The sequence below is a fragment of the Tigriopus californicus genome, chromosome 9 (genome assembly GCF_007210705.1).
Source record: "Tigriopus californicus strain San Diego chromosome 9, Tcal_SD_v2.1, whole genome shotgun sequence".
NCBI lineage: Eukaryota > Metazoa > Arthropoda > Copepoda > Harpacticoida > Harpacticidae > Tigriopus > Tigriopus californicus.
In genome coordinates this window covers 5,988,941-6,011,876 of record NC_081448.1, presented here as the reverse complement: position 1 = coordinate 6,011,876, position 22,936 = coordinate 5,988,941, and the positions used below count along the sequence as shown (strand labels likewise).

The following is a 22,936-nucleotide window of genomic DNA, read 5'->3' as shown; positions in this document are numbered from 1 at the left end:
ATCAAATGGCCAAGATCCAAAAGGATTTCACATGGGCCAAAGCCCCCATTCCCCGAACCCAAATGACCTCGGTTTGGTCAGCATGCCTGGGGGAGCGAGTTTTGATGTGTCCCTAAAACTGAAAGGCTGGCCGAGGAAAAAAGAGCAGACCGTATAAATAAAAAGGACCCTGTGAGGAAATGACAACGGATTCCTACAGACATATTGTGAGTCAAAATTGTGACTTTGTGAGCATTGAATCTCTAATTGCAGTGGCAATCAAACACTATGTGCTCATTTCACGAACAAAATCCTGCGTTGAGTTGATAAGCCCGGGGTAATACTTGTCGCTACATGATCTTAATGCGATGTTCGAAGGGACGTAGCAAAGAGCGAACAACATTTTCTTTGGCAACATCTCTAATGCCCGTCCTTGGGATAATGAACCCTGGATTAGCTCAACATGTGGTTCCTTATAAGCCCATTAATGAATCACACCATGCCAGGAGGAGTGATTTATCGTATCCGGGAGAACTTGTAAGCCTCTAGTCGCCAAATCCAACATGGGGGTGGAAAGGAACCAAAAACCATAAGACCCTTGAAATACGTTAGATTTAACTATGTCTAAGGAAAAGAAAGTGCTTTGACATGCTCTTCCATGTTTTGGAAGAAATATTGAAAGGGTGTATCAAACCAGAGAGGAGGTTTGTGGGTAAATCTTCAAAACAAGCAAGTGTTCATACGATCAAGAAGGAAAATTGTAAACGAGAATGATAAGCATGGGAAAACCCGCGGGGTTAAACTCGATTCACCATCAGGTTTGCTTTCGAAAAGATGGCGATTTTTTTCCCGTCAACCAACTGATTTGATTTACAAAACCTCAGAGTTTTACTTCACGATCCCATTGTTCGACTAAGCGGGAACTAGATATCACTAGTGGCGTGTGTACGTATTGTGTCGATAGTAGAGTAAGAATTGTCAAGAAAGTTCACCAAATGGGATGGAGCCCATGCCAAACCTCACAAATTTGGCTATCTTAACGAACTTGTGAGAAAGTGAGAGGTATGCTACAATATTTACCATAATGTCAAACTCATGTGGTTGGTTGAGCCGACAGTGTAACAGCATGGACGGTGGTGAAATCCATTTGCGCCATGGGAAACATTCATTACACCATCCCCAGGGTCATATCATCCAAGAATCTTGACACGCATATCATCTCATTAACAACATGAATTGATGGAATGTCCTACTGGGCCTTTGGCTGGCTGTAGGCCTGTCCGATCTAAGTTGGGGAGGATAAAATCAAGAGTGGTAGTTTCTATTCGGACATCTTCCGAAAAGTTAAGATTTCTAAAGGGCTGCCTTATTATATTGCTAATAAGTTTCACTCTCATATGACACTAACAAAACAAAAATGATCATCGAGCACCTCTCACCGGGAAAGCCTTCCACAAAGCACGGTTACCATGTCACCCACCCACCGATCCGTCCGTCCGTCCGTCCATTTTCTCCCCCACATACACACTTTCTCTCTCTCTCTCCCATTCTTCCTGCTTCTCCCCAACCTCTTCCACGTCTTCTTTGGCGGAGAAGCCCCACTTTCAGAAGGTTGAGATATCAACAGTGAACACCAGAGAGAAAGACTCAAGAGTACCGTTTGAATGTGTATATGGCGGAGTAAGGAACACGGAGGCGAGAGAACCCAGAAACCCAGAAAGGCTGAGTTGAATGGCAACAAGACGAAGCGAACACCGGGAAAATGGAACCAGAGAAGGGGGAGAAGAGGCAAACTTACTGCCACAACAGAGGAAGACTCTCTGGCAAGCAACAAACCTGAATTGAGCCCGCCCCCCCCCTCTCCCAACATAGAGACACTCACTCACCCACCTAAACCCATATGCACACCCGTAGTCACTCCCACACTCACTTCTTTCCACGAGTGGGCAGATCAACTCGTTTCCCGAGTGGAGCATGGCCATCAGATTCAGAGAAGAGGAGCGAGAAGAGGAGGGAGGAGGTGGAAGAAGAAGAAAAGGAAGAAGGAGCCTTCGTGGAAGGAAGAGGGGAAGCAGAAAACCGAGGGAAACACGACGTTTCCAGTTAGTAGTGCAAGGTCGACGAGGACTCAAGACGAAGAGGAAGACGAAGGAGATCAAGACCATGAAAAAGCAACAAGAAACAGATCAACGCGTGGTTTAGTGGTTGGTGTTTCGCAGATGTGACATCAAGAGGATCAAACCTCAGCTTTAGAGGAGCTGGATTTGAGCTCAATCCGAAGGTTTGTGGCCCAATTGGATTTCGAATCAAAGTCTGGATAACTCGGTAACGGTCACATCAATTGCAAAAGCTAGACACTCACATTTGGCACCATGGAAAAAGTCCCTCCCTACCTTCCTGCTACCTGCCTGCCTGAACGACGCCCGAGAGTATTTGGTTCAGTTTTGTCGACTGTCAAAAAGTTGCGAAATGAGATTCGTATCCCAATGGTTGCTTGATCAAAGTTTTTTGTTTGCAAAAATGAGTACCACAAAACTTTCGGATCTGACTCTCTGACAAGTTGTGAAGCACTGCCAACTCCAAATAACGCAAGCATTTCAAAAACTTCCTACTGAAATTCGACTTAAAGAGCGATATCAGCGAAATGCTTGAAGCGTCTCAACGTATTGTTAAATAATACTCATAGAATATGAGTTTGAGCTTATCCGATGGAGCTGGAAGGTTCTTAGTTCTCCCATGCTAGATTCAGGATGGTGAAGGAGTGATACAAGCTCTTAGCTTTCGTCAGCAATCGGCGAAGCTCTTCGCTCATCAATCTTTGTGATGGAAAACCGTTCATCTCAAATAGCTGACGTGACCAAAATTCGATAGCTGTCGCCCATGGTAACTCTACTGTAGCCTGACAAAAGCAGACAGTCCTCAAGATTATGGTTAGATAATAATGATTAGAATCAACGAGCTTTCCAGTTGATGTAGTAGTACATAAAAACTATGGTTCCATGGCTCGCCCTCAAACGATCTGACAATCTACATCTCAAAGTTGTTACACCAGTGAACTGTCTCCAATGCATAGAAGAATGTCTCTGAAGAGCAACAGCCACGTAGTGAGTCAAGAGCTGAGATACAAACAAGACTCTGTGTCAAGCACGGAGTGAAACAGTCGGTCAGCTTTGACACGTCTTTCGGTCTCTAAAGGAGTAATATTTCACTCGTGTCTCTGGAAGCCAGATCCTCCATTTCTCCTCTTTTATGATGAGTGGATTAAAGAAGAACAACAATAATGGCGGCAGGGTTCCTTGTTTGGTTAGATAGTTGGGTGGGTGATCGTGTTTGAAACACTCGAGCTCTAACATTGTCAACAGTCGAGTTGATCCATCTTCATTTGGGAGTCATCCTAAATCTTACTTGTCCTCTGCTTCTGTCTTGTGATCATTCTACTTCTCTCCTTCTCTTCATTGTCACTTTCTAGAAGGCTCTGACACTTTTCTATCCTCAAGGCCTTTTCCTTTGATAACAACAAGACGCTACGGATATCCTCTGTGCTCAAGACGAATCTTGTATAGGATCCTATTAGGTGAAGCCAAAGCGCCCTTGATTGGCTGCTGATTTATAATATAAAAGGACGCATTAATTTAAAGAATGCAAGAATAGAGTTTTCCAACCGGATAGGTTTGCTTTAAGGTCGATGGTTCATTTATTCATGAGTCGTTGAAATTGGAGTTCACTCTCAAACTTTTTGAGCCAACACGGGTTTCACCTTTGCTTTAGCATCAAGATCAGCATTTTGAGCAAGTGGTGCCAACAATCAAAGTTGCATCCGTTAGAACCCATCTTGAACCATTTTCGAGGCGTGTTTAGTATCGCAAACGTCTAGAAAAGTTGACCTTAAAATGAATCTAGTTGCCATCCAAGAAGAACTGAAGAACCATTATCTTCACTCCAAATTTCAAAGAGGTCATTTTATGCCTTGTGGTCTAGATTCCAGAGTGACAAGGCCAACGCTAATCTTAATTCGATCAATCGATTAAAAGATTGTTTGTAAGCAGTTAGCGGGTTTGTACCATTTTGCCACTTTTGGTTGAATATCAGGAACAGAACTTTGACCCTCACTGACCAATGGAGCCAAACAGTAGCTAGATCAATCCACTTTTTTTGATAGGTAATTTCATACCTATGATTAGATTAGTTCTCTGGCAAAGCGAGTGAAACGGTGTTTACTCCTACTGTACGAGTAAGTATCATACTATAGGGTGTTGCAAAATGTCCTGACTTGGGTAAATGCACATTGATGCAATGAATCAGAAATGTTATTGATAGTGCACAAACTAGAGCTTGCAATTATCTATCAACACAATATGCCTGGAAAGTATTATTCTTTTGATCGGATCTCGCAAAAGTAGATTGGTCAAAACACAGGTCCCAAGTATTAGACCAGCTGGATGTGGCTCCTGCTCATCACTCTCGGGAGACCCAAAGATGCTTCGAATGAATTTAGACAAGCTTCTGGGACATTGATGGGGAGCCTGGCCATGCCCCAGATTTTTCACCGCTTAAAATTAAATCGGCATTCATAAATCAGAGGGTCCAAAAGTTTCCCATTTCTACAAATTTCCAACCTCTTGAAAAGCATCCTGAAATGAATTGGTCGAAAGTTCATCCGCGTATGCAGTAAAATCTGATTTATTCGATGTCTCGAGGGAATCAAAATTTTTGCGGACAGGAATGCAAAAACTACTTTTTTTATCATGACTTTAAATCTAATTTATATCAATAAACTTCTGGTGGTCCATTTGTCTTGAAACACCTCATAGAGGGTGGATCGGAAAAGGTCTCAAATGGAAAAGAAGTCTCCTCCACTCTCGTACAAGGTGTTTACTTCGATCCATGTAATTTGACACCCAAAGGGCTTATTTTGGTCCAAATCTTATTGAAGTAATCCAAATGGTTGAACGAACAATAAATCTTCGTCATTGGTAACTAACGAACTCTCCTCCTACTACGTGCTTACCTTGAGTGATCTTTATTTTTCTCTTCGCTCCTCCCATTCTTAATGAATGACTCCCGTTCTTGAGGAAATGATTGCCAAGATCAAAGGATTAACTTTCCAAATGGGACTTGCATTGCTGTTGTTGCCTGTGGTGGTTTTCTTTGGCTGTAATTAAGTCAAACTAATTAATCATTTTGCTCCACGCCTACTGGACTTTGAACATATCAGCTTCCCTTTAACTTTTTGCGCGTGTTACTGCGTTTCTTAGAATCTTTGTCAGTTAGTCCATATTAGAGGGCTAGTCAAGTCCACATCAATTCAGACAGCAAAAGCTAAACATATAAAAGGCACAAGATTATGGGTGTTCTTCCTCAAGTTTGATCCCATCATGTCTTGATTAAGGTGAAGGGAGAGGGCGGTCCAAGTCACATATCACTATGTTCAACTTATTTACAGATATATTAGAGCCGACATTTCATAGAGAAAACAAGCTTCTTTCGGTTATGTTTCTTGAAATTGAACAATATCTGAAATTCATTGAAAGTAGCACCGGCTGGTTTGATTGCTTCTGGTCCAATGCGCAACAGAGTATTTCCAGACAGACCCACAGTTTCCAAGATGTCGCAAGAACAAACCTTGGCATATGAAAAGAAAAGTAAAATGTTCTTTGATTTTGTGCTCTTATTTCTGCTAGCTTGTCGTCTCTAATGTATTAGGTCGCCACCATAGGAGGAACCAGGATAGATTGCTCCTTGGGTCGTCAATTTTGACGAGCCTTTAAATGATTTGAATGTTCAATTTTGCTTTAGTCTAAAAGAAATGAGATTCGTCCTAAAAAAAGAGAAACTGTCTGGCATTCTAAAACGTCGGATACCGCTAAGTTTGCGATGGAACATTGTTGGATCAACATGCTTCTCTTTGCTTCCAAACTCTCCATGAAGAAAGGAAATGTTTTCTGAATTGAACATGCTCGAGCCCTTTCTAAAGAACAACAAACTGAAAGTTGTTGACGTTGTTTTTGTCATTGTGGGCATGTCTTTCCCAACAGAGATGAGGCTTCACCTTGTCAAATACGTGCTTTAGGCTTTGCGTAATTATTGGATAAAGAGTAGATTTCTGTCCTCGAGAGGCTAGCAATTATCCTGTATAGGTAGAGGGAAAAAAGTATTTTGAGTCTGCAGAATCTCATGAAACATTGGCAAATGAGAAAGGCTCAAGAAGTGAAGGCACTGAATTAATGTTCCTCTCCCATGAAATGATGATTCCTTTGTGATCTAGTTACCAATCTTTTAATGGCTCTGGTTGCCCAGGAGACTCTCACTCTTAAAGTACCTCCTCAGAGAAAGAACGATTAACTTGCTCTGGTTTGCCTTTGTCATTTCAGTTGTTCCCTGTTCCCAAGAGTGTATGAATGCCTTCTTCGCCTTTTCTCTATTCATTAAGACATGTATGGTTCCTCTTTGTAATCATTCCAGGTGGTTCCAAAATGAGAACACGTGAAGATTGGGGAACTCTAATTGGAGAAGCACATCAAACCAACGGTTTGGAGGAGATCACGTGGCTTTGAAAGGGAACAATTCCAGAGCTATCACACAAACAGAGAGGCAACATAAAAAATGACCACATTTACCGAGGCTGATAGGCGAAAAATCTTGGAATCGCTCACAGCGGATGAGTTGGCCACTTTCAAGGAAGCCTTTACTGTCTTCGACAAGAACCAAGATGGAACCATTACAACCAAGGTAGGCAGCAGGTCTAAAGAAATTTGTCCCACATTCTGGACCCATCTTCTCAGAACAACGCAGTGGATAGAGCGTGTAGATGCACCTGTTTGGGTTGGCATTTTCCCTCGTCTCCTGTCTGTCACTCCGTGAAACAAGTTCGTCGAAAGAGATGGATGATGAGCGACGATGAAGCACTGTACCTACGAGTACATATATAGAAGTTGGGAGTAAACAAAATGTGACAAAATGTAGGTGCCTCACAAGGTCCATGTGTTCCTCGGTGAGATTCAGATTTTCTTCCAAAGTTTTTTTATGTGAGATTTTTGAGCTGAGCAACAAGTTGCCTGAGTACGACAACTTATCTCTTTAGGAAAATGACTAAACTTAGAAAGCAAGCTATTTGCTCCCACTTCATAATACCACGTTTTAAGGGATTATTTACTTGTGTACTGAGGTGTAGTTTTGAGGTTAGTGGAAGTGAAACGGGATCAAAGGGATAAGATGATCAATCATGTGGTTCTTAGTTTGAACATCTATCAACGAGGCTTCCTTCCAAAACGTTCTCTATGATCCTCTTTGGAGTTTTTTTCGCTCTGAAATGTACGTTCTATTCCAAGCTCAAGATTGGACGTGATCCATCCTTACGTTAACCATACAGGAGGGCTCTAGGTTTTTTTTGATGAAAATCATTTGATGGCCTTTGGCAAAAAATGACCTCTAGGGACCATTGTGCTTCTGATATGTTGGAACATCGTAAGGTCACCACTGGCACTGGACACCGGTACATTATTCTTTCTTTCTTGCTCCTTCTCTCCCTTTCTCTCATCCGTTTCTGGTGGAATTTTCCTGGCATGTGGCTGCCTCGTCTTGTTCAAGTCTCAAGCTTTGCAAATAGGGTGGGTCGGTCGGTTGATAGGTTCCGTGGAACTAGAAATGCACCCTCAGGGCCATTTTCCATGATGGCTCCTGAAAAGTTGCCAAAGTCCTTTGGGCACTTGGTAGAAATACAGATAACTCGAAAAACCAACAACGTGAGGGATGTCCGAGATTAGCCAGCAATTTCAGACCTGAGAGGGGTTTGAAGCCTGGATGGAACTGGGTATCTATCGGGGTTTCCTAAGACATACATTTTGTTTCTCATCATCGTGCAATGATACAGTTTTGAGATGTGGCTACATTTCTTCCCCTTCCTTTGGTATTTATCCATTAGCTGGTTGTCTTGCGTATTTCGCAATACTGCGGCTCATTTGTGGTTTCCTCCTAATGCATGAATAGAAATGGGACCATGGCACAATAGCATTTGTCGTACACACACATACTATATATTGGATCAAGAGAGCCAACCAAATACGTTTGCCGTCGTTCTCAAGCAGGAAATGGGGACCATTGAATTCTAAAGTGTGTAGAACACTTAAATGAGAAATGGGAAAACGCCATTGAGACAGGAAATTAAACCTTGCTTCTACTCTCGCTATTCCAAAGAATTTCCGCTTGCTTGAGTATTGAACCTTGTAAATGGGCCAAGTACGTGTAAGGCATACATAGCCTCAACAATTCAAGCACGAGAGCTGTCACCCCTTCTTTGCTCAAACCATTCTTAGGCAATCATGGAATTCATGACACCATTTTTCGAGATTTTGATGTATGACCTTAGACAAATTATGCGAGACCTTTGGGTAGATTCAAAGAGAGTGATGGTTCTCTCAAAGTATTTTTCTATATGGAAAGTGGAGTACATAGAGAATCAATTCAGAACGTTTCCCTCGGCTTTCACTCGATTCAAATTTGCAACCAGAACGGAACCTTGAAAAGACATGTTAGAGATTTTGAGTTTCTACCTCGTACAAGGTTTATAGATTCAATTTCGAATCTTACATTATACATTTTCTGAATCGCAATATTGTGGCCATTATTTATCTCTAGACCGGCTAGACTCAATACGTGAATCTGGTATAAACCTAGATCTCTTGCAAATGCGAAGATTGGCCCTGTTTCTCAAACTGGTTTAATTTCAAGTTCTAGTTCTTTCATGAGTTTTCCAAATCCTTGTTTCCCTATCAGGATATCCTTTCTGGCCCATTTCCTTGCCAAAGAATTAGCAACGAATAAAGAGCCTAAGTTTGTGGAACCAGGTCAAATACACCATATTTACCCAAGGTCTTTGGTTCCTGTTTTTGATTATACGTTTAGGGGGTCCTTCCAAACACGTGGATCACCGTGGACCACCAAATAAAGCATGCCTGCTGTTCGACCGTTTTTTACCGCGTGCTTGTCGGTGTTTTATGGTTGGTTGGTGTCGGTCGATGGTCGATGCACACTTTATTAGCATAATAACAAACTCACTTGATATTCAAAGCGCCCTCCTGAAGATCTCCTAGCCTCCCCTAAGCCCATAAAGTCCCACTTAATCTCTGATGGGAATCCACGAGCCACTTGCACCTTTACTCACTGACTCATTCATTCATTCAACTTAGCCCCTCCTGCTCTGACTTCTTCCCATTTCTTCTGCTTCTTTTTCATCATGATTGGTTTCCCATATTGGATTTGGGGGTGATCTTTGTACTCCACTGTACCTAAAGCACAAAACAGAACTACTAGCATAGAGTTCATTGATCAGTTCAACTATTTAGGAATATTAGCGAAGGATGAATAATAGTTGTGGAATGGGAAAAAACTTTGCCCATTGGGACCCACGATAGAATATCAAAGGAGTGTACGTAAGCTAACGAAATCGGCCACAATATCCTCGATTTCGTTGTCTATTGAACGGAACTGTTTCAAGATATATATAATCATACAAAGTCTGGCTTTGAAAGGTGTCTGGATTCAATTTTTAACCTCTGTATAGTTTTTAGCACAAAAATCTGAAGAGGTCCCCAAAAGAGGCTGTGTGTGTTTTCCTAACTAACTAATTCCAGGAGGATTTCTAACCCCCGTCAAACTCTCCTCGTGTTTCAAGTAGACGGTTGTAAATCAAGTGAGAATTTCCTCTGTTACTTTGAGCACCATGGAGTGTCACTTTTCATTCTTAACGTCACATAGAAAGTGTTTTGATTGAAGTCAAACCGCCTAGGCTCCCATTTTCTGGAAGAAAAAAGGTTTTCCCTACAGAATGTTCCTCCGGGTGGAGCAACACCGACGAGCTCAATTTATGTGATGGAAACTTTTTTTGCGGCACTAATGAAGGGAGTAGTATCCTTAGTGTCGACGTGAAGGAGGACATGAAGAAGAAGATGCATTGGGATGTTCCACCTCCAACTCCTTTTCTTCTCGGTTCTTCTCCCTTGGAGCTGCCAGAGGAAAAAAGTTTCCAATTCCTTTTTGGTCACTTTGGTTCCCTTTGTAGAGGTTTTGGTGAGCGGTCATTCTTCAGCCCCTTGTCGATGGCTCAACCTAGAGTTCTAGCTCAACCCATCATCAAGACCAGCCTATGTGCAGTGAGTGGTACATTCCAGGAATATCTTGCATGCATTAGACCAAAAAATGACCACAAGCGCTCATCTCCTTTCATTGCCTCATATCGTCTTCCAACAATCTGAGTCTTTGAGCAAACACTTGATGGTGCCATATTGTGGTCGACGTACGACCAACCACCAATTATCTGGCCCATTCGTGCCCCCCCAAACAACCAAGCGCCCGGCCAGACTTGATCTCATTGAACAGATGAGCCCAAAAGAACCACCGACTTGAGTGGATTCCTGGATTCCAAGTCAGCTAGGCGTTGTACGGTATTTTCGATGATTCTTCATCCATATGACTCAAGAGCGGGTTAGATGAAACGTGAAGCCAGGATATGAGTGAGGCTGAGAAAGAGGTGCCAATGGCGAAACACCTTCTCTATCCAGCTGAGCATGAAATGGGATCACTCCCTCATTGAGTGCTCACGCACCACATGAACAATTGAGCATTCATAGGTGCTCCATGATAGGCTCCTCAGGGGAGTGGGGACAATATTGGAGGAAAAGAGTGAAAGCCAAGTTCACGAACTCAAATATGTAGTCAAATAATCTCCTCTTCTTACCACATACGGTTTCAATCAGGGCCGCGAGGACCCAAAATATGGAGCCCACATTCCAAAATGTTTAGATTGGGCCTGTCTTTGAAGAATGTTGCCTTCGTTGGTCGGTTAGTTTCACCTTCATCTTCAAAGCCATTTGGGGCTCACTCGATTCTGTGTTGGGTCTGGTTGGCGTGATAAATTCGCCTCGAATGTGAATACGTATTGTGAAATTCCATATCCCTCTTCTCAGGCCATTTTGCGCTAACGGGCATTGCAGTTGACGGAAGTTCTCTCAAATCGAAGCGAGGGTTCACTTTCTCCTCAAAGTTTCATTCAAACAAGTGCTAAGAGTTGGAAAAGCCAAATTCTTATTTTTTCTACACCTGAAAATTTGGACGTGAAGGATTTTTCTCAACTTTACTACCGACTTTCGTAGATATAAGCCGTTATCATTTTGCGTCGGAAAACTATCAGTTTTGGCTCCTATTTTGCTCCTTCTTTCCTCTTTTTTTCTCTATTTTTCCAAGCTTGTTAGAAACTTATCCCCCACATTCCCTTATCATAAGGGTGGAGTCATTGTAATATCCTTGTTCAGATATTTAGAGGTCCCTCCGATCTATGGTGCCCCAAAAATGTTTCTATTGCCCTTCCTTAGACCAAGAAGAAACAAACATGAGAAGACCGAGAGAAGAAAGAGGAAAAGGGAGGAGAAGGCACAATGCAGGAAATTGAAGGGAAAAGTTTATAATGTGTTCAAGTTCGTCCCTCCTTCCCTTCTTTTCCTGTTCTGATGGGACAAGGTCCTTTACAAGAGTAGACACTAGACACTCGTAGAGACTCAACAATAAGGGGAAAAGTTCGTCAAGTCCTCAGAAAATGAGATTTGGCTTAATCTTCTCCAAGAAATATTGCCCCCCCTTTCAATAGACTCCGAAGGATGGATGCCTAGAAGGCCGTTCTCATTCGCTGGTTTCTCTTTGGCCATTGGAAATCGGGTTTCCCATAAGAAAAAATGCCGAATAGACATTTTAAGATCCCGTCTTCTCATTTCAATGTCGGAATGGGACGTTTCATTGGAATGGTTTTTTTGAGTAAATGGGCCGTGACAACTAACCAGGTTCGGAATGAAATACGTAGCCTCCAAAACGAGTGCGTTGTGGTGTCAGTCAGGAAGGTAGATTCTTGTTGGTGTTGAACTTTCTAGAAGGGATAAATGTCCTGACATGAATCTTCGAGTTCAATTCATTGCCTAATAGAATTCTAGGCTAGTTCTTAAAAGATCTATTGGAGTGTAAAGCTCCTGCAAGCTCCATATCATCTAGAGTCGGTCACCAGAGCTCAATTCTTTAAAGCGACGGAGTGAATCTAGGATCGAGAAAAGATCGTGCTACTGTATGGTGCATATGTAGAATCTTTTCTCGATCCAAGAATCAATCTTTGCTTTAACGAATTGGGCTCAGTTCTAAAAACGGGTGAAATAGCCCAAGTTCACATTAACTCAACATGCAATGTCCTGTTGGTCTTACTGGCAATAATCTGGAGAGTTTGCACCCAAGCACGTCACTCTCATTACTCTTTAGAACTGAGCGAATGCTTTTCTGGGACATGATAAGGAAAAGTGGATATTAAGATCATCTTTGGCGGACGTCATAACGCTGCAGGTAAAATTAGATGTATCAAAAATGTCATGTTCATATCTTCCCACAAAATTTTGAGATAAGCTAATTGAATATTGTTCAAATATTAGATAATCGACCATCTGAATAAGGGCCCTTACTTGCAACGTCACACGGCCCAAAGAAAACGGGAAGAGGTACATTAGATTGCTAAATTAACTGCTTTTGCCTTGCCTTCAACGCAATATCTTTTCCGGACATTATGTGACCCGGGGCTAATTAAAAATAAGATTTTGATAGAATTAGCCAAAAATAAAACAAACGCATCATTATGAAAAAGAGGAATTGGCCCTATCGGCCCTTTATTTGGTAGAGGCTGAATGACAAAGCGCAGAACGTAAAACATATTTCGTGCAGCGTAAGGGGGCTATGCGCAACTTATTTGCCTTTTCTGTTTTTATTGATAAGAGCTGTAAAATCAATATCAAGGTTGAAACCGGCTGCATCCTTTGTCCGGTTTTAAATGCCAAACTGTAATTGTTGCAAACGCTCGGAATCCGTGTCCATGTTCTACTAGGAACGAGTGGAGCTCGGGCCTGATGCAATTTCAGGGCGTTTGCTTTGGTCATCAGTGTTTAATGGCTCATTTGAAATGGCCCAGGAAGACTGACTCGGCTATCAGCGAACCACGATAAACTGAAGAAGTTCCCACTGGAACAAGTATGGTAGTAACCAGCTTAAGGGATAAACGTCATAGTTGGTGGCAGGGTTTGAAGCTTTGTGAAACGCCCAGAGAGAGTTTCCATTCTCGTGAGTAAAGGCATTTTCGGTCTTGTCTTCTCTCGGTAACCATTTCTCTGTGTTCTGAGCCCTAAGATGAAGTGGTCCTTTCACACCAGATCTTGAGGCAGCTTGGTCCAATTGCGGAAACGGGGTCGTTTATACTAATACTCTACACTTTTGAAATAGTTCAGTTCCAGTCTGTTGATGTTTGTTTGCCTGTTATGTACTACGATCTTAAAAGCGTGGAACAATAACGGCCAAGACCGTACTGCCTTCTCATACGTAAACGCACATGTCGAGGGACATACTGAACAAATCAAGTTCCCAGGGACCCTCTTTCATGTGTCGCCGTAGGGAATGCCTTGGAAAATGCCTCTCAAAGCGCTTTTATTGGGCATTTTTTCCAATTGGGTGTGGGACGGAAGGAAGCTTGAGGAAGGAACTGACGGGTACGGCTAGGGTATGTTGCTATCGCTGAGGGGGTTCCGTAATTGTATTACGACTTGTTTCTTCTCCAAGACTTGGCCAAATGGCCACTTCGCAGTGGAAACGCGATGACGTTTCCTGTGTTCAGTCCACACGTTCGGCTATTCTTATTTTCTTACTCTATGATTGGGTTCCATGTGAGGCTACAAACATGGTGCTTGAGTTGGACGACTGAGTTGGTTTTGTCTGTGTGCAGTGTATGTACTACTATGTATGTAGACGACAACGTACCAGTCTACGTACTACGTGTGTACATTACTACAAGGAGGCTTTGGAGAAAGAGGAGGAAGCAAATATTTGTTTTTCCTCTGGCTAATGCCAAGCTGCAAAATGATGTGAGGTTGGAGCTACCTCAAAAATAGTACAGGCCACCACTACTACTTCTTCTACTACTACGTACGTATCACCATCACATGTGAAGGGCCTTTCATTCACAATTGCTACGTGAAGACCTTATTTGAGGATTGAAGAGTAATGATCTTTGATGTGACAAGTTATGTTGGGGGAATACCATCAGTGTGGGTATGGAGATAACAATTTAATAAGAAACTGGATTTTCATTATTCTCACTTCTCACTTGAGTCAAGGATACAGGAAAGTACGCGCAGCATAACCGTGCAAGGTCTTTTTTGGCTCCATGTTCAATACCTTGAAGGATGACATCCAAAGCTCTGACTAAGCGTGCCTTGTTATAGATTCATATTAAAGACATAAACATGTATGTACGTACTATGTAAATTCAAATAAACGTGAGTTGCACACTTTACACTCATTTCTATACATTGCATTTATTTAAATGAGCCTTGGTTCTAAAGCAGAATGTTTTGGTGTCACGAAAACGGGGATCTGTTTCCACAATCTCTAAGAATTGGGCGAGTGTCAGCTCTCTGCATTGAGGCGTCAGTCTGACAACATAATGTGTGGCATGTGTGTACACAATATAGAATAGGGCTCCTCCTTTCATATCATTGGTGGCAGGAATTCAAGACGCCTTTTACACTAAATTGAAACGCTTTTTTTCTCCCACTTTGAGCTTTGTCATGGTCAAAGTTTCTTTGACAATGTTCAAACAACTTAGTTTTTTTTCCTTTGCCCTAGCCACCACCAACACCAATTCTACTTTTGAACATATTATGACAAGTAGTTTGTTCATCAAAATGAAATTCTAAGTAGGCTTTTAGTTTATGGTATCTTCTTAAATTAGTTTTTGAAAGCTTTATTGCATTGAAAGGAAGAAGAACAAACTGGACCCATTTTCATTACGTTTTGACATCAAAACTAGTTTTATGCCTATATTTGTTGTTCATCATATTTGACCAGTTCATTTCAATAAATGTCTTGAACGACATTTTTGCAAAGTCATATTCTTTTATCATATTTTTTGAATCAATGATTTGAATCACCGAAGATTGCTGCCTCTAAGTATTACTCTTCAAAAGCCTGTCGAATGCCATTGAGTAACGACTCACTGAGCTGTTTCAGAAAGCTCAAGTCCATTCATTCACTCAATAGAATATTACCTGAGGAAAAAAGAACTTTGTCGATAATTCAATTTCTCAGAACTCTTTGTGAGCAAGTCAGACGCATGCCAAGGAACTGTGTGGAAAATGAACACTTGAGAGGCTATAAAACATCGAACCCAGGTAAAATTATCTTCTCTTGCTTCGTTCCAGGAACTCTCCACCGTGATGAGGTCTTTGGGCCAAAATCCCACCGATGCCGAAGTCCAAGACATGATTAATGAGGTCGACGTGGATGGCTCCGGAGCCATCGAATTTCCAGAATTCTGCGTGAGTACCAACCAATTGGTCAAAGAAGTGTGAGGGGCGGGGGGGAGGGGAGAGAGCCTCTAAGAAAACCAGGTAATAGAGTCAATCTTGAACCTGGACAACGATGAAGAAGGTCCACGAAATGGGCTCGGAATGACACAGAATTCCGTTCCACGTCCTCCGGTGAGCGATTGCGGTCAATGCAGAGATTTATCAAAGGCCCTATTGGTTGTTAGTTTTTACCCTTACCCTTAACCCGAGACTTACTTGCCGGTCCGTGTTTTCTCCTCGAAAAAAAAAAAAATGACGCATTGAGGCCTCTGCCTCCCTTCCATTGGGTCAAAGATTATAGAAATTGCACCGACAGCGATGGTGAAAGAATTTGTAAAGAAGCCCCAAAACTTCGATCGCTGAATGGAGCCCTTTTTGCCTTCTCAAATGGTTTTATTGCCTTCCAATTTTCCAATTTCATTCAAGTATCGCGGCCAAAATCTGATAAATCGGGATAAAATCCGTTCGCTTATAGGAAGCAAAAAACCTTCACATTTTGTATTCTGCTCGGAGAGAGTTTGAAGAGAGAGAGAGACTTGGAGAAAAACGAGGCTCAGAGGAATAAGAATAAGAAGAATAGACGAAGAAGCGATCTGGCGCCTCGTTGGCAGATGAAAGAATTGAATTTGGAACCATGTGCCACCTCCATCCATTTCATTGTGGACAAAGACTAGTGGGTCTGTTTTTGCTCGGAGTCCTCCATTGTCTCTTGTACAACCATTTGGGGCTTTGTCAACGAGATCAAAGCTCGTCGTGGAGGGCGATTTTTTTTCAGACTTGGACACTTTTTAGCCTCGATTGTTGCCTTTGCTTTTGACTGGCTTTTAATGAAATTCTGCTCTTTTTTGTTCCCAACCGTGAGAGGAGAACGAACGAACGAACGTTTCTCAAACTTGCTCCTGTGGTGAAGATTTTGAAGAAAATTGTCATTCATCATCGGGCAGTGGGCCTTTGAGCATTGAAGAGAGAGGCAAGCTTTGCTTAGAAAATCCCAACTTGAAGGGTCTAGGGGCAAGTAGGGCAAGCCAACACAGTTTTAAACCCAAACTGTTTTGATTTTTCCAGATCGGCAAGCAAGCACGAATAGTAAATGGTTCAAAAGCTCGAAGACTGGCAGAAGATTTATATTCCATTTAAATGTCAATACAATCCACCTCCATCGATGCATCGATGTCCTAGCCCGGATCTTGCACATTAGGATCAGCTCATCCTTGAGCGCGTTCCATTTGTAGATGGGATGTCCGATGAAGTTGACGGTGCATGGATCCGGCAAGAATTATGGCTCCATTTGTCTTGGAAAGAGAGCCACGCCAGTGAGCTAATTTTCCACGGACAGGATTGCGCTTTTTGTCCCTTGTTCCTCGGGTTGAAAGAGGTTTAATCTCAGTCTCACACTTGGGTGAATTAGTTGATCGGCTTTGGGTCCGAGACAAGAGAATCTCTGAGTCCAGATTTAGCCGAAGCAGCACGAACGAACGAGAGGACCAACGAAAGAAGGAAAGAAAGAAAGACCCAACGAGAAGAGGGGAAGAGGAAAACCTGGACCCACCCTGTAGAGCTCGAGAATGGCATCAACCATTACGCAGAATCTCATCATGGTTGTTCGCGAGCAAACTTGGCAGACTTGGAGAAAATTGCCAATTATCAACGGCTAACCGCCAAGCATTTTCCTTATTTCGCTTTAATCAACAGTTAGCTTGGGAACCTAACTTGTTCTTGATTTGCCTCGTGATTTATGGGTGGTGGGAAATTATGCTCAAACCCACCGAATTGTGAAATGGTATTGCTTTCAAGATTGCCCATTTCGACAATTTTGTTTGTTATGTCCTAAATCAATAGTCTATCAATGTTCGAGTACACCAAAGGAGAATGACGTGGGGCAATAAACGTCAAGCAGATCACCACAAAGAATCTTGCTTAGCCCATCAGCCTTAAAGACAACTCGAAGTGAGCCTGAATCTTCTTCCCAGATGTCTGGGTTCATCAAATCCATGTGCTGGAAGCTAACTTTGGCAAGAAATGTGTCTAGCGCAGTCTCTTAGTATGAGAAAGGTCCCCAGTTCGATTCTCCTGCCTGACCTTCCTTCAGGAAGCGTTTAGAATACCTTATTGATATGCATTGGGCACCGACATCCTCTTGGGACGATGCGATGACTTAACCTTTCCGATCAAAGCCAAAAAATTGATTTGGCTGTTAAATGTGGAACGCCTCTGGCTACACTTTTTCGGCGTTCGGCAATCATCGAGGTGAAAGTTATCTCCCCATGTCTTTCCGTCTCCACAAAAGGTTGGTGGTTTGGTGGGTGGATGAGTGGCTTTGACGGTGAAGGGAGGAAGAACAGAAGGAAGAAAAGGAGAAGAAGGAGGAGAAGGAGGAGGAGATGAGATGGAAAAAGTCTCGCGTTCCCCTTGAAATTGACTTCTCTCTCTCGCTTCCTTGAGGAGAAAATAAGGTTGACTTTTTGCTTCTCAATCTCGCTCTAATGCACCACTTCCCCCTTTTTTCGTGTCTCTTTAGTCTTGGCGGCTTGTTGCTTTCTTCTAAGTTCCAACGAACGAACGCTACAAAGAGAAAGAGAGAAAGAGAGAGGGCTCGATGAAAAGAACCACCCATGAAAGTCAAACTTAGACAAAACACATAGGCCTCGTCATCACTAAGAGACCATATTTTGCAGGTGAAAGAAAGAAAAAATGTCTTGATTGCAACTGGTTCTGAAAGATGTTTTTTGCAATTGCTTCCTCCCTAAATTGGTATTTTGGAACAAGGAAAGTCTAGACAGGCTTCGTCACGTTTCCGTCAAGCACTAATGTGGCTGTTGTTGTTGTTGCTGTTGTCTTTCAGGTCATGATGGTCAAGAAGATGCAGGAATCCGATACGGAGAACGAGATCAGAGAGGCTTACCGCGTGTTTGACAAGGAGCGTACGGGCGTGATTGCCATCAGTGAGATGCGTTTGATCCTCTCGAATCTGCCGGAAAAGCTCAGTGAAGACGAGATTGAAGAGATGCTCCACACAGCGGATCGGGACGGAAATGGCGTGTTCAGCTACGAAGAGTTCAGAATGATGATTGGATCTACAATGTCCATGAAATGAGCAGTGTTCCTCGGGGAAAAGGCTGATGACGATGCTCCACATTGGGCGGACGTATTTTCACGTTGAAAATAAGGCGCCACACAAACTATGTGCACATCAGAGAGCGAGCGTTGAACGGACACGAGATGTATGGTCTCGATTATAGGGTAGAAGGAATGTGGGTCGTGTTTCCAATTTTGGATGTGAAGTGCATGTGGCCTTTGATGTATCGATACTCTCCTCCCTCCACGTCTCCATACCCACCGAATTGCATTGGGGCCTCTGGCTGGTTATGATCAGCAAATCATGGTGATCACGCTGCTTAAAGATACTGCATTGGAAATGCTACTTCGCATATTGCCAGGCGAAAAACGAAGCCGATGATTGCGATTGTGCTTCCGCCCATCCATTCAAGGTTCGAGGAAAAGCCAAGTGTCTTTTCAATAATTTACAGCCAGAGTCCGAGCAAATGAATTTATTTACCAGTATACCAACCATTATGTGATGTGATGTGAGAGGGATTGTAGTGACACATACGCCAATCAATAAAATGACGAAAGCATATTGTTGTCGTTTTAACTTTTTGAAATGTTGGATTGTTCAAGTAGTTTTCTTGATGAAAGATTACAGTCCTTGGAGCGATTACAGAAGACCGTGAAAAAACAAGCCATATAGAACTCCGGATGAAATACATACAAACTTTTCTTTGATTGTTTGAAGAGCAAAGCACAGATTTTGTAAAAAAAACAATTCAATGCATTTCCCCCAACAAGGTTACTGTATTTGAATTCTGTAACTTGAGCCGTTTCTGTAACAGAAGCTCTTATAATGAGATTTCACTGCAATATGATATCCTCAACTCAAAGGAGCAAACAGGTTGATGAGCATATAGGACATATGAGAAAGGATTCAGTCATTTTTAACTATCCATAGATTTCTAGACTCTGGATGTCGGACGACCGACCACTCGGTTGGCTAAACAGTACAATAAACCGGTTTGTAATCAATTCCCAGGAGACCATCCATTGTACTGTTTTACCAGCCGAGTGGTCGGTCGTCCGACATCCAGTGTCTAGAAATCTATGAACTAGCATACTCGGTAAGAATATTTTCTCGCATGTCATTATAGCATTTACTACGCAAGAAACGTCACAAGAATGATCTGGAGTGAGAAAAAAAAACTACACCTTCATTTCAATTCAATTTTACGCTTTCAATGTAATTTTGCGTTATTCATCATTTGAACCTCGACTTTCCGACTATTCTCTCAACGGAAGGTCGAAAAAAGTAAAGTCAGGCAGGAATTTTGGGAGTTTTTTCCTCTATAAGCTTAGGAACAAATCCTGACCAAAAACAGACAAATACATTTCATATTGAACAACCTTATAGTGCAGCTTTTTTACAAGGCTGCCAAATAAATCCCCAAAGCTACGAGGGCATCAACTAAAGGCTGAGTTTTTTTTCTATTCGCATATGGTTTTAGGTTTTATGAAAGTGGGATACTTTGATAAACTTTTATGGATGGCAGGAACCAAATTTATGGGGTCCAGTTCAGTGTCAAAAATTGAATAATAGATTGGCTTTAACATGTTTCTTGCTTATCATCATGGCATGTCAATCGACACTATTTAATAAATCAGCCATCCTAAGGTCTTGCAAACAGTTGCTTTTAACAATAATCGCCTACAATGTGATCGGGGTCCAACAGATACTACTGTTATTGATGAATTGTTATGTTCTTACAAGTCTTGGGATTTGAGTACCGTTTTATATCGGTATTTGCAGATGGATGTTGAGATTGTTGGCTTCGCTGAATTCTATGAGGGAAAATATCCTCTGTATGATGAGAAAAAATGCAGGAGAACCCTCGGGATTTTAAAAACATGGGAAATGCACGAAACTCCAATAATCTAGCTTTAATTTTCCGAAAAGAAACTGATGATAAAATTGATGATATTGCGGCCATTAAAATTTACGTATATCCTTGTAAACAAACATTGAAAACCTTTTTACAAGGCAAAAGCTTTGATAAATCATAAACCACTGAAAATTATGGACGTATCTCGATGACCAAGACTACTCATCAGGGCTGCACCATTAGTCTTGTAATATTGCAGGTTCGCCCTGTCCATAGCTTTCTTGAAGTTCAAGAACACACAATTGTCAACACATGCCTGGCAGCCGTGATATCTTGACCATCTTGACTAACAAATAGGGCCAAAGTTTGTCCGGTCAGCCTAAAGGTAATTGCGGCTGAATTGGCTTTTTGTTATGACTAAGCTTGGTCGAGGTACGTCCATAATTTCCAGTGGTTTATGGATGAATTAAGGGAGTAAGAGGTTGAGAGAATTACGACTTTTAATGTCCCGTGTATCTTTAGTCAAGAAATTATTCCAACTGGAGCCACAATAATAGCACAGCACGCGAATGAGATTTTTGGTCCCGAAACGTAGTTGCCATTGTACTGTGGTTCTTCAGTTCACCCCCAAGGCGACTTTTTCTGTGTTATGTTTTTACTTCATTGTTGTCAAACTAAGCAAGAATATTAATCGGCTGCATTTTTTTTCAAAAAATCTATAGTCTATAAGACCTTTACAATGACAAATTAGGCGGGCCGGAAGGTTGAGATTCACAATTGATGCAACCTTAGCCTTGGATTGGCAAAAGTGATGCATGCATTTTGTTAAACTACCATTTGCCAAGCTTCAACTTAAAGTAGAAGAAGTAAGTGTAATTTCATTGGTATAGAGTAGTGTAAAGCTTTGGGATTTCACACTAGTGCGCCCTCTGGTTCTACCATGAAGAAAGTGTCACCTGTTTTCTTACTGATGACAAAATGTTTGCACCATGTATGTTTTTCCTATTTCTGCAAATTTTTGTCACTTCCCGTGTAATGTCATCTTTATCAAATGAATTTTGAACTGAAATGGATTAGAATAATTGTTAAACGATTTCCTTAGATGACGAACAATTTTATCAAAGAAAATTTGGAAGCACTGGATGTGCTAAAATCATGGTAGTTCTTGCCGCGATTGTGGCGCAGCCTGCCTAGATCCATGGACTCCATGCTAGATCTCACGACTGAAATCCGATCCGGTACTTTACACGTCTCTATTCATTTCCTTTGTTTAAAAATGTCAAGTTTGATGGAATTGAGAGTGGGTTAAAGATTGAAGGTGGTGTTAAAAACATCAAATAACAAGTATATTCAAACATATTCACTGATACGAATTTGAAATTCCTGAATGGGTGGACACAAAATTCCTTACTAGATTGCAACGCGCTTTGAGGCCTCTATCCCTGCATTCTGAGTCAGACCAGGGAGGTAACATTTGGTTAAATTAGGTCAAGTTTGATTACACACTTGAATCAATACTCGAAACATTTGTTTAATGAATAAATGTAGAAAAATAAGCCAAAAAAGGATAGCACAAATAATATGAAAATAGGCTCCAACTGTCTATAAAATCTTTCACCATATCATTGTAAACAGTTTACAAAATTGGATCATGAGCTTTGAACGATCGACTTGCCTTCAGGATAGCCAAAGTGAACCCCAAACAAGCCCCAATTCATATAAGAAAAGGGCGATGAAACTAGTCATAGGGATCATCCTATTACTTAACAAAACGCACACAAAAATATTTCGGTGTAACAATGGGTTTCTTATTACATCCTGGCATTAGAAACAAAGTCTTGACATTTGCTATGACAAATGTTTTAGGCGCACATTTTGGCATCCCTGTGAACACAGCCGGAAGCAGGGTTGCGTTATCAGGGATTGTCAACCTTCCGGCTCGCCTAATTTGTCATTGTAAAGGTCTTATTGACTAGAATTTCGAAAAAAATGCACCCGATTCATTTTCTTGCTACCTTTGACAACAATGAAGTAAAGACATAACACAGAAAAAGCCGCCTACTACAGTATTCCAACAGGAGATTGTTCCTCTCCCGAAAGCCCGAGAATGGCGTCAATGATGTTATATACTAACAAACTTTCAAAGGAAAGAAGGTTTTAATAGATCAAGACCAAAGTCCAAAGGGTAGTTAAATCATACCCAAGACAGCAACTAAAAATAAAAGTGCAACGGAGAAGGAAAACTCAGATTCACTTGCCTCAGAAATCGAAAAAGCATGTTAAAGAACTTTCCAATCTCTTGCTTTGGCTTTAGCCCAACGAAATTGTGGGCATTATGTGAACTGTCTGTGTGGATGGGAATTGTTACATGACTGACTATTGACCAGGTTTGAAATTGGTAGAATTGGGCCCTAAACTATTTTCCAATTGATTAAAGATTGGATTTAAGTCAATAGAAAATTGACTTATCTAGCCCTATTTTGATAGAATAAAATGTTTGTTATTACAGATATACAAATTAAAAATTATCGCTTAGAAAATAAACAAAAAGAATCTATTTTGCGAGACCTTATAAAAAGAATGATTTTTAATAGTATTGATGCCATCGAG

At 41.6% G+C, this 22,936-nt stretch overlaps 1 protein-coding gene across 1 annotated transcript; it reads left to right on the top strand.

Annotated features, from left to right (window-relative positions):
- Positions 1–1,961: 1,961 nt before the first annotated feature.
- LOC131886031 (neo-calmodulin-like) lies at positions 1,962–19,030 on the top strand. The gene is made up of 4 exons (XM_059234247.1): positions 1,962–2,304; positions 6,442–6,708; positions 15,249–15,365; positions 18,238–19,030. The coding sequence occupies exons 2-4, from the start codon at positions 6,583–6,585 to the stop codon at positions 18,487–18,489; spliced, it is 495 nt and encodes a 164-aa protein (XP_059090230.1). The 5' UTR covers positions 1,962–2,304; positions 6,442–6,582; the 3' UTR covers positions 18,490–19,030.
- Positions 19,031–22,936: the final 3,906 nt, after the last annotated feature.

What these genes read in the sequence shown, in the direction of transcription:
- LOC131886031 (XM_059234247.1), top strand. Translation starts at nt 6,583, where the DNA reads ATGACCACATTTACCGAGGCTGATAGGCGAAAAATCTTGGAATCGCTC. An exon ending in ATGGAACCATTACAACCAAG is followed by an intron (nt 6,709 to 15,248) that starts GTAGGCAGCAGG and finishes GCTTCGTTCCAG; the next exon opens with GAACTCTCCACCGTGATGAG. An exon ending in TCGAATTTCCAGAATTCTGC is followed by an intron (nt 15,366 to 18,237) that starts GTGAGTACCAAC and finishes GTTGTCTTTCAG; the next exon opens with GTCATGATGGTCAAGAAGAT.